The following is an 11,644-nucleotide window of genomic DNA, read 5'->3' as shown; positions in this document are numbered from 1 at the left end:
TCTGGGAGGGCAATTCAAATTTTATCGCCAGGACCCTCCGTAAGCGAGTTTGTTAGCGAGCTATTTGGAGGTTCTTTCCTCAGGCTGCAGCAGGTGTCATGAAATATCCTCTGACTGATGGGGCAGAAGATGTTCTATGGTAGAGGAAGGCGATGGTGTGGAGAGGAGCCTAGACAGATGCTCTTGGGAAGGTTTCCAGGCTCCAGCTTTATCTGAGAAGGTTTCAAGGTATTGCTGTTTACAATTCCATTTCCTTCGGCGTCTGCATCACTGGTATTTTTCTGCGGCCCCTCTGCCCTTCTGTTCAGAAGCAGCTGCCACTCATAGGGGGAGAACAATCAGACACCCGCCACCGCAATTCCGCATCTGAGCAGCCGGTGGAAAGTGAGTGCCCTAAGGAAATAGAAAGCGTGGGCAACAAAACAACAATTCTAACAAATGGAATTGGAGACTTGAATATTAAGTTGCTACCTACTTGCATTCAAGTCATGCCCCGTATAAGGAAGCCTGCTACTATTTAATCTTATTCTGAAGCTCTAAGTTGGCACAATAAGAAACCAGAGTATGTCCACTGTAATTCAATAATAGAGAGAGAGAGAGAAACTAGACACTTAATATTAGAAAACAGGATAGTAGACTCTCATTATTTCTCAACATGATGACCATCATCATAGAAAACAGAAAAGCTTTGACGGACAAGCTTTCGTACAGTAAGGGAGTCCATTAAGGGATTCAGATCAAAACTAATACAGGCAAATCAATAGTGCTCTATTCACAAAAAGCAACCAGTTAGAAAATGTTATTAAAACAGAGATCACTGGGCACCTGGGTGGTACAGTCGGTTAAGTCTCTGACTCTTGGTTTTGGTTTGGGTCATGACCTTAGGGTCCTGGGATCGGGCCCTGCGTCGGGATCCACACTCAATGTGGAGTCCACTTGAAATTCACTCTCTCTGCCCTTTCCACTCATGCTGTCTCTCTCTCTCTCTAAAATAAATAAATAAAACCTTTAAGAAATTAAATAAAACAGATCACAATACATAAAACACAAGGCATTACATAAAATTCCTATATGAAAAAATGTGCACAACTTTTTAAGAAAAAGTTCTAAATGTTTAGTGAGGAACCTAAAAGATCTGGAAAACTGGGGCACCTGGTTGGCTCAGTCGTTAGGCGTCTGCCTTCAGCTCGTGTTGTGATCCCAGGGTCCTGGGATCGAGCCCTGCATTGGGTTCCCTGCTTCTCCCTCTCCCGCTCCCCCTGCTTGTGTTCCCTCTCTCGACGTCTTTCTCTCTCTCTGTCAAATAAATAAATAAAATCTTTAAAAAAAAATAAAAGATCTGGAAGACTGAAGCATGACACCCCATTTCCTGGGTGGGGAAACTCCATACCGCAAAGATGTCTATCTTCTCCAAATCAATCTGTAATCCAGGGCATTTGGCTCAACATTCCTAGCTCATTTACTGTGTGTCAGGCACTGCTCATAGACTGTTCTCCACCCGAACACAGGCTCCTTTAGGGCATATGTTATCCTAACTTCCCCCTAGAGGGAAATGAGGCACCAGACATAGAATCACACAGGTCATGAGTAGTGAAAGTAGGATTTCTGAGGCCAGGTCCTTAGCCTTGAGGCTCTGGTGTTAGCTGTAGATAATCATGTCTCTAAATCTATTTCTAGCATCATGGACTCTTCTCAAAAACACAGTGTTGAACGAAAAAAAAGCAAGGTGAAAAATTGTAGCATAGAAAGAACTCATTACTACAAGTAAAAAGCACCAAATGCTCATATTTTTTCTGCTGAAACTGCACGTACAAGTAAAGGCTTTTTTTTTTCTTTAAAGGATCGGAAGAGAATATTGGATTCAATAGCATTTGGCTCTGGGGTGGACAGATTTTCATTTCCTTCTTGTTGTTGTTAATGTCTAAATTTTTAAGGATCAGTATATGCATATATTACTGTGAAGGGTTTATAAATTACTTAGAAAACAGAGTGGAAACAAATGATAATGGGGATTAAGTCAGGGCAGTGAAAACACGTTACTACTTTCTTTTTGCTTTTCTGTCTATCTTATTAAAGTCCTCCAAAAGCAGAAACATTGATTTTTTTTTTCATTTTCCAAATATAAAATTGGATTAAAATATTGAGTAACCACCTCCGTTGAGAAGCTCTGTGCTGGGGGTTGGAGAAAAGAGACGATGCCATCACGCCAGTGTCGCACTGGTCTCGTGGCTATCTTTGCTTGAGATGGGTGTAAGGAGTGGTGGAATAAAACTTCCCAGGAAGGTGACATTCAAAGGGCTCCTTGGGAGGAGGAGAAGGAACGGGAGGAAGATGGATCCTCTCATAAGAATCCTGCTGGACAGAGCTGGAACGGCAGAGGTCAGCATCTGATCTTGAATCCAGGCCAGGGGCCTTGGGCTTTGTCCTGAGGACCCTGGGGAACCACCAAGGGTCCCAGGCAAAGGAGAGACAAAATGGATCTGACATTTAATCCCACTCATTTCATGGTGCAGAGAAGGATTCGGAAGGGCTTGAGATTCGAGGTGAGGCTGGGAGACCTCAAGGACACTTTGGAAAATTCCAGGTGAAATGCGGGACGGACAGGGGGACCCAGGAACAAGAAGCATTTGGAAGGCAGAATTGGCTGAACAGAGTGGCTTCTGGTCTGGAGGTGGGTGGGCCAGTGGGTGCTCTGGATGGGTGGGGACTGAGTGAGGGTCTAAGGTCAGGAACCCCCAGGCTGACTTCGGCAGCTGTGCTGTCTTGGGCAAGCCACTCAGTGTTGCTAGAGCATTCTGTTCCCTTTTGGAAACGGGGGCTCATCATTCCTCCACCCTGGGTTGTGGGAGGATTAAGGAGATGACACGTGGAAAGTATTTGGCACAGAGCCTGGTACGAAACGAACAGGAGATCTGCCCCTCGCTCTCAGTTTCCCATCCCCCCATGCCCAGCCACATACCAACCCCCCCCAATCCACAACATTCCCAGCCTGCCTTCTCCCCATGGCCTCATGTTCCCTTGACCCATTTAGACAGGGATGGGGAAGGGAATCCACCCTCTGGCTCCATTCTGCCCCCCCTTCTCCTGGCCCAGAGAGAGGGATCCACGGACTCAGGTCGGAGCTCTGGTTTAGCTGTGTAATCCCCAGCTCTGTCTGGGCAATCTCTTTCCCTGCCCAGGAGTGGGGGCCTGCTGGCTGGGGGCCAGAACAGCTGGGCCCTGGGCCTGGTACTCTTGAGACCTCAGCCAACATGCTGATGTTTTGGTGCCTTTAATGGGACTACCACTGACGTCCGCAATGATTGTCGTATGTGTGTTAGTTGCTCTGTGTGTTTGGGGCGGGGTGGCGGGGGCGCATCGGGGGGACTCCAAAAAGGAAGAAAGGCCTCGATTTGATTCCATCTCTACCACTTGGCAGCCTCATGCCCACGGATGAGAGCTGAAACCCCTGTGGGCCTCTATTTCTTCTCACATATAAGTTAACTCTATTCTAGGGTGCTGTGGGGAGTGTTGGAGAAATCAGAGCAAATGAGTTTGTAACTAGCAGGAGTGACAAGAAAGAACGGCAATGAGACAAGAGAATAGAGGAGCTGGAAAGCAGAGACCAAAAAGGGCACTCTTGTCACGGGACCAGGGCGACGTCTCACAGCCAGAGGGTGCCAGCGAACTGACAAAGACAAGAGCTAGGGGTGCCTGGTGGCTCAGTTCTTAAGAATCTGCCTTTGACTCAGGTCCTGTTGGGTCCCCCAAAACTGGGTACCCCAATAATGGGTCCGTGATTAAAGGAGCGAAACTGATACAAAGCGAAGGTCCAGCAAAGCTTTATTTCACGCCAAGCATCAGGAATCAAACTGGCCGGCCAGGGCCACACCTCTTACAGAGAGGGTGACCCCTCCCTGCTTTCCAGACTAACTTTTCTAGAGCAAGGCCTTGTGGTTGGGCCTGGCCACACACAGGTGGCTAATTGAATTACAATGGACCCCACAGTAGCCATAGAAACTAGCCCATCACTTGGTAGCTGGGAGACAGTATGCATCCCCACTGACTGAATACCGCCACCTGGCCTGACCCACCCCTGTACTTGGACTTTGTTACAGGGAACTGGTTTCCGGGACTTGTTTTTAAGTAAGTTCCCCCAGGGTGGGCAAAGTCAATTTAAGGTTTGCAACAAAATGACAGTTCAACCGGGGTGGGGCTGCTCTGGCTGAATAGACCCTTACAATCCTAGGGTCTTGGGATGGAGTCTCACATTGAGCTCCCTGCTCCGTGGGAAGCCTGCTTCTCCCTCTCCCCCTGCTTGTGTTCCCTCTCTCACTGTGTCTCTCTCTGTCAAGTAAATAAATAATACCAAGGAGTGTGAGCCCTGCCTTTAGGGAGCCAATTCTCACCAACGTGATAGGCTAGTGCAAGTGTCTACTATGGGGTGAGTTATAGTTCAATTGCCCACCCGTGTGTGACCTAGCATGACTGTGCAGCTTTCTCTGTGTGTTACAATCTCATTGGCCACCTGTGTGTGGCCAGGCCCAACCACATGGCCTTTGCTCTATAAAAGTTAGTCTGTAAGCCAGGGAGGGGTGGCGCTCCCTGTAAGAGGCATGGCCCTGGCCGGTGGGTTTGATTCTCGATGCTTGGCGCGAAATAAAGCTTTGCTTGACCTTTCACTTTGATGAAGTTCTAGAACCTAGGTGAGGTTCGGTGGGATGAGGTCTGGAACCGATGACCAAGAAAGAATTCTTGAGATATCTTTGGTGCAAAATGGTGGTTTATTAAAGCACGGGGACAGGACCCGTGGGCAGAAAGAGCTGCTGCCCCGTTATCCTGAGGAGTGGCTGATTATATACACAGGAGTTGGGTAGGTGAGAACAAAGGGGTGATGTTAGTCTCTAAGGAATTTTGGAAGCAAGGTCTCCAGGACCTTGAGGGGCTAGCTATTGTTGGGAGAATGGTTATTTATTACTAGTAGTAAAAATCTTCTTGTGAGACCCTTTAGATGTATATCAGTGGGCCATATGCTTGGGAATGATTCTCAACACTATCTTGGAGATCTGGAGATAAAGTTTCACATTTGTCCTATCAAGTGACCTTGTTAGTGAGATTTGGGTTTAGAAGAAATTTAACTTTATTCAGGGCTTGAGGAACTGAGTTATTTGCCTCTGGAAATTGTGCTGTTGTTAAGATAGCCTCCTTGCTGTAGATCTCTAGGACATTGGTAAACCAAGGGAGACTCCTGTCTTGCAGGATTGTGGTCTCTGCAAGTTCATTATTTGTTTCTCCTTTAGGGCAGTCAGGGGTGCCTGAGGACTGTCACACATATTGCGGAGGGGAGCGGGTGGAGAGGGGGTGCACAGTGCCAGATTGTGCTTGTCCTCAGCCGGCCTCCTGCTTCCTCATCAGCTTTGTATCAGTCTCGCTCCTTTAATCACGGACCCATTATTGGGGGACCCAACATTGGGGACCCAACAGGCAGTACTTCCCTAAGCCCAGGGGTGTCCAGAGCGGGGCTAGAGAGAGGTCAGTCTACAGGTTTGGACTAAGGCACAATAATCACAACCCGGTCATGATGGTCGTCAGCCCTAACCAGCCTGATTTCTCCCTGGGCTGTACACTTGTGCATACAACAGGTGCACACTAAATGCAGAACCTCTAGAAGATGGAAAACACCAGGACCCAGCAGAAGGCGATGTTTGTTAACTTGGGGTTTAAAATAGAACGGACATTAAAAAAAAAAAAAAATGAATGAAAAAGAAGGAAAGTCTGGGGTCCGGAAGCGCACGTGAACAGGCGGAGCAAAGGAGCTGGAGGTTAAGAGGTTAAGCGTCAACTTGCACAGGGAGAAGGCGGGCCCCAAGGCCAACGGGACTACACTTCCCAGCAGCCGCTGCGCCAGACAGGCCACTACTGGTCGCTCCGCCCACCTCTGAGGAAGCGGGGGCGGGGCGAGGGAGGCGCAGGGCAGCTTGGGCAGGCAGCTGGAGCCAGGGCGCGTGACGTTTTTCCTGTGCGCCGCCTAGCGTCCCCGGCGCGCTGGTTCTTCGGGTTCGGGGCCGTGAAGGTGACAGCGGGAGGTGACTGAACTGTCTCCCGCGATGCTGGCGGCGCGGCGGCTGCTCAGCGGGTCGCTTCCCGCTCGGGTGTCTGTGCGTTTCAGCGGCGACACGGTGAGGCCCGGCCTGGCTGCGGCCGGGGTGTCCAAGGGCCGGGTCTCGCTGCGGTGCTTGTGCGCGCGCCGCCCCTTGGGTCTGTAGTGCCTTCTAGAGCATCCTGCACATTTCCCCGGTCCGGCAGGAAGGCTGCCGCCCCGGCCTGGGTGCAGAGCGGCATGGGTCCCGCTGGAAGGCTGACTTCCCCAGCCCTCGGTTCCTTGGCTTCCCTGTTTAACAGCCGGGCGACATAGCGGAAAATTGTGCAGGCGGGGAAGCGCCCGTGTCTCGTTCCTTCTTGGTACAGCCTTGTACAGTGTAATTTTGCACTGCCCCATTTTACAGGTGCAGAACACAAGCTTTGGGGAGGGGAGTCTCCTGACGCCCTGTCCAGCGCTCTGCTGCTCCCTGTAATGACTTTTAAGGGGATGGCAGTCTGGAAGCCAGGTACCCTTAGCTCTCGCCTGGGGTGCTCGCCACTGGGTCAGACGGAATCACAGACCCCACTTCTCATCAGTTTTATCCCGCGTGGGTCTCCCTCCATCACCGTGTATCCCAGCCCCAGTGAAGCGTTCCTTTTGCGTCAGTAAACACATTTTCTCTCCAGGAGAGTTAGTAATGTAAGGCCCTGGTTTGACCAAGTTTTGGCCCAGCGGGACAGCCAGGCAAGTGAATGGAAGTGTCCACTGGGCTCAGGAAGGTAGTACGGTGCTGTGGTTCAGGTGTGGGCTTTGAGCACGGCAGACCTGGACCTGAGGTCCAGTTCCATCGACTGCTTTTGGTTGTGTGTCCTCCTGTAAGTTCTGTTTGTTCTTGGCCTCGGTTTCCTCCTCTATAAAGCAGTGGAAGTCGTTCGTGTCTCGGGGTTATGTGGATGAAATGGCGTTTTGGATGTCAGACGCTTAGCCTAATGCCTGCTAAGGAGCAAGTGCTTACTAGCGGTAGTGATGTGACACCAGGAAGAGTGCTGAGGCTTGGGCCGCCAACCTCGCCTCAGCGCAGCCCCAGCTAATCAGGGGAACCCAAGAATCTGTAACTTTTGGCCAGGCCCTTCCTGACCCCAGAACTGTGCCAGGGCACCTGACCCTTTGTGTCTTCAGACAGCAGCAAAGAAAACCTCATTTGGCTCACTGAAGGATGAAGACCGGATCTTCACCAACCTCTATGGTCGCCATGACTGGAGGTGAGATGGTGCCCTTAGCTCGGTGGGTGGTCCTGGAGCAGGGCCTTTCTTCAATGCCTTTCCCACTCTGTCCAGGCTGAAAGGTGCCCAGAGTCGAGGGGACTGGTACAAGACAAAGGAGATCTTGCTGAAGGGGCCTGACTGGATCCTGGGTGAGGTCAAGACATCCGGCTTGCGAGGCCGTGGAGGTGCCGGGTTCCCCACCGGCCTCAAATGGAGCTTCATGAATAAGCCCTCAGATGGCAGGTGTGTGTAGGGAGGCAGCGTTGGGGTTGCAGGAGAAGCCTCGGGGGTGGCGGGGCTTCCCTGGGCCTTGGGGCTGTTTCCTTGGAAACAGAGAGTGAGCGAATGGGAAAATGTCACCAGAGCTTAGGTAGATGGGACTCAGTTCTATCCAGTCTTCCTCAGTGGTAGCAGAATCAACACGAGATTTTGACTGAGGCAGACTTACTGGCCAATTCTGCCTTCTAATTTTATAGGTTTGTGCAGTCTCCTGGTCTTTTTGAGCTCAGTTTTCTTTTTTGCAAGTGGATATTGTGCAGTGATTAGAAAGTTTTCATACAGCTTTTGCCCCTCACATTGGCACATAGAAAGCAAATGGTACGTGTCAACAACTTAACCTCCTTTTAACCCTATGGCAGAGGTTCAGGAAGGTTCTGTGTGACCAAGAGCAAGTTTTGGTCTCTCAGGAAGGCACAAGGGGACATTTGCACTGAGCAGAACAACGATCTTGCCTGTGGTCAGAGGCACGCAAAGGTGTAATAGGCAGTGAGCTTGCTGTCGTTGACGGAGAGCAAACAGAGCCCCTGGGGACATGTTGGGGGGACGGGGAGGGATTGGCTCTCAGGGGAGACACCTTTGAGGCTTCCTTGGATGGAGGGGGGTAGCGTGTAGTTGACGGCCCAGCCCCGGCGGCCGTGTAGCCTCACCAATGTGCTTGCACCCACAGGCCCAAGTATCTGGTTGTGAACGCAGACGAGGGGGAGCCGGGCACCTGCAAGGACCGGGAGATCATGCGCCACGATCCCCACAAGCTGGTGGAAGGCTGCCTCGTTGGGGGCCGGGCCATGGGCGCCCGTGCTGCCTACATCTACATCCGAGGGGAATTCTACAATGAGGCTTCCAATCTGCAGGTGGGAAAGGGGAGGGGCCTCCCCAGAGGGGAGAGTGCTGGGTGTGCATGGCCCCCAGAGCCACCTCTGGGCACTTTTTGTATATCCTGAGCCTCAGCTTGGGAGGCCTTTAGGGCTGCATGCCTCCTGGGGCAGGGGCAGGCTCCTAGGCATTTTTTCTGCAAAAGGGCCAAGGGGTCATTTCAGCCGTTCTGAGCTCGGTGGCCCCTGTAGTGATGGGTCCAAGGCCAGAGTCTCACATCATTCTATTAGGCTCTTGTACAACAGTGACAAGGGAAAGGGGACAGCACCTGGGACAACGTCTGGCACAGAGTAGCATTATGTTTCAGTGTTATTGCTACAGATTTTAAACCCAACCTGGAGGTCTTTCCTCTGTCGCAGAAGTAGAACTCACTCACTGTACAGACAGGAAACTGTACACACACAGATCTCCTGCAGGTCCGCTGCTGGTAGGAAACTGCTTATTGACATTTCCATTATCTTCTCAGCCTTTCTTTTGAGAATACATGTAGGTGGAGACATTGTGAAGTTGTCGTTACAGAAGGAGCACACTTTGTAAAACCCCCACCCCTCTCCCTGAGCTGCTTCTGCTCGCGTCCAAGAGGAGCTTTTTCCTAGACTCTCATGAACACGGGCTTCCAGGGCCTGTGTCCCTCCCCACCACGCAGTGTTCCCGGGCTGGTGGGAGTGCTGCCCTCACACTCCTTTCCCACAGGTGGCCATCCGAGAGGCCTACGAGGCTGGTCTGATCGGCAAGAACGCCTGCGGCTCTGGCTATGATTTTGATGTGTTTGTTGTGCGTGGGGCTGGGGCCTACATCTGTGGGGAGGAGACGGCGCTCATCGAGTCCATTGAGGGCAAGCAGGGCAAGCCCCGCCTGAAGCCGCCATTCCCTGCGGACGTGGGTAAGAGCCGGCCGGGTCCTGGGCCGTGTGCTGTGTCATGTGGAACCCCATCCAGTTTCAGGTCCCCGCTGGTCATTCTCAGGATTTCTGAGTTCTTCCGCGCTGGGGACCAGACACCGAGTAGGGCGGTGACAACGCAGAGGCCCTGCCTGCAGTCCCTCATGCCCCCATGGCAGACACCCGGTCCTCTCCAGCCCTCCAGGGACCAGGGGCATTGGGGGTGAGGAGGCAGTGCGGTGCCTGCCAGAGTTCGGGGTCCCATCGGGGATGGGAATGACAAAGGGGTGACGGGGAGCTGGGTCACAGAGCAGGATCCAGGACAGACCCCACTGCTGGGAACCTGATCCCACCTGCCGCCACCCTCTGGTAGCCACAAGTCCCTCATCCCATTCCTCCACAGGAGTGTTCGGCTGCCCCACAACCGTGGCCAACGTGGAGACCGTGGCTGTGTCCCCCACCATCTGCCGCCGCGGGGGTGCATGGTTTGCCAGCTTTGGTCGTGAGCGCAACTCAGGCACCAAACTGTTTAATATCTCTGGCCACGTCAACCATCCTTGCACCGTGGAGGAGGAGATGTCTGTACCGCTGAAGGAACTGATTGAAAAGCACGCTGGTGAGGCCTGGGGCCACCCAGGGTGGGAGCAGGGCAGGGTGGTGGTGAAGAGAGCCAGGGTGGGAGGGCCTAGGGAGGCGGCGCCACACGGGGGCTGACAGAGGTCCTGGGCTCAGGATTAGGTAGGTGTGCTGGTCCCAGCCCTGACCATCCATCCTTTTGGGGACTGACTGTGGTCCCAGGAGGTGTCATAGGTGGCTGGGACAACCTCCTTGCCGTGATCCCCGGTGGCTCATCCACACCACTGATCCCCAAGTCGGTGTGTGAGACGGTGCTCATGGACTTCGATGCGCTGGTGCAGGCGCAGACGGGCTTGGGCACAGCCGCTGTGATTGTCATGGACCGCTCGGTAAGGGCCACCGCTGCTCCCCACCCATCGGTACCCCTCCCCGGGCTTCCTGAGAACTGCCGGCTCTCGGATCCCGGTTCCTGTGACCTGAGATACAGTCACTGGGAGAGGGGAGAATCCTCCCCAGACAGAATGTTCGTTGGGGTCTCGGCCATGCTGGATGTGCAGGGCTGGGGAGAAGGTGGCCAGAATGCTGCCTGCATTGGGGTGCTGCTGGGGGGCTGAGGCTTCAGCCCGGGGGTCTGCTCACTGTCTCTGGTCACCCCAGACAGATGTTGTGAAAGCCATCGCCCGCCTCATTGAGTTCTACAAGCACGAGAGCTGCGGCCAGTGCACCCCATGCCGTGAGGGTGAGCACCTGGGGTGGCGTGCGGGCTTTCTTTGCGGCTCACCCTAGGCCTGGCTTAGGCACACGGGCAAAGGTTGGATGGGCTGTGGTCACTGAGCGGTCAGCGGCTGCTTCCCAGCCGGCTGTACCTTCTCTGGGCCCCACCCTCCCCGTGGCCCCTCCCCACGCCCTGGCTGGGGCTCATGGGGCCCTCTTTTTCCGCTGTGGCCGCAGGCGTGGACTGGATGAACAAGGTGATGGCCCGCTTCGTGAAGGGGGACGCCCGGCCGGCCGAGATCGACTCCCTCTGGGAGATCAGCAAACAGATAGAGGGCCACACCATTTGTGCCCTGGGTGATGGAGCCGCCTGGCCTGTGCAGGTACTCACTGCCCTGCTTGTGGGCACTGGGGTGGGGCTGCTGCCGGCTCAGGGTGCTGGGATTTTCTCCGCTCTCTTTCACCGCGGTTCCTTCCCGCCTCCAGGGTCTGATCCGCCACTTCCGGCCGGAGCTTGAGGAGCGGATGCAGAGGTTTGCCCTGCAGCACCAGGCCAGGCAGGCTGCGTCCTAAGCCCGCCGCCCTGCGCTGCCAGCCATGTGTCTGGACAATAAAGCCCGTGCTGCCCGCTCTTCTGATGCGGCTTTTCTGTGGCCTTGCTCTTTGCTCTGCCCCGGTAGCCCGTTACTCATGGAGTGTGTTTCCCAGGCAGAGAGAGAGGCTTCCTGTACCTGCTTGGAGCCCACTTCAGGGTGGGGATAGGTCAGCTCAAGGACATGTTAGGAACCCCCCCCCCCTTGGCTTCCTATGGGTCCGTCTGTCCTCGGCCATCCTGAGTGCCCATCCCTCAGTGCGGATGGCAGGGGTGGGGACAGGGGGCTCTCCCAGTGTGACGAGGGGAAAACAGTGGCCTGGGGTCCAGACCTGGGACTGGCCCAGTGTGGGCTTCTGGAGGGTGGGAGCAAGGAGAACGGGGCCCCGTCTGCCCTGTGAGGG

The 11,644-nt window shown here is 53.8% G+C and overlaps 1 protein-coding gene across 1 annotated transcript; it reads left to right on the top strand.

Annotated features, from left to right (window-relative positions):
• The first annotated feature begins 5,998 nt into the window (after positions 1–5,998).
• Positions 5,999–11,286, top strand: NDUFV1 (NADH:ubiquinone oxidoreductase core subunit V1). Its single transcript, XM_046017698.1, has 10 exons — positions 5,999–6,158; positions 7,241–7,323; positions 7,399–7,569; positions 8,273–8,456; positions 9,172–9,361; positions 9,762–9,974; positions 10,157–10,323; positions 10,592–10,673; positions 10,886–11,031; positions 11,135–11,286. The coding sequence occupies exons 1-10, from the start codon at positions 6,087–6,089 to the stop codon at positions 11,219–11,221; spliced, it is 1,395 nt and encodes a 464-aa protein (XP_045873654.1). The 5' UTR covers positions 5,999–6,086; the 3' UTR covers positions 11,222–11,286.
• Positions 11,287–11,644: the final 358 nt, after the last annotated feature.

The sequence above is a fragment of the Meles meles genome, chromosome 8 (genome assembly GCF_922984935.1).
Source record: "Meles meles chromosome 8, mMelMel3.1 paternal haplotype, whole genome shotgun sequence".
Lineage (NCBI taxonomy): Eukaryota > Metazoa > Chordata > Mammalia > Carnivora > Mustelidae > Meles > Meles meles.
This window is presented reverse-complemented; position numbering and strand designations above follow the sequence as displayed.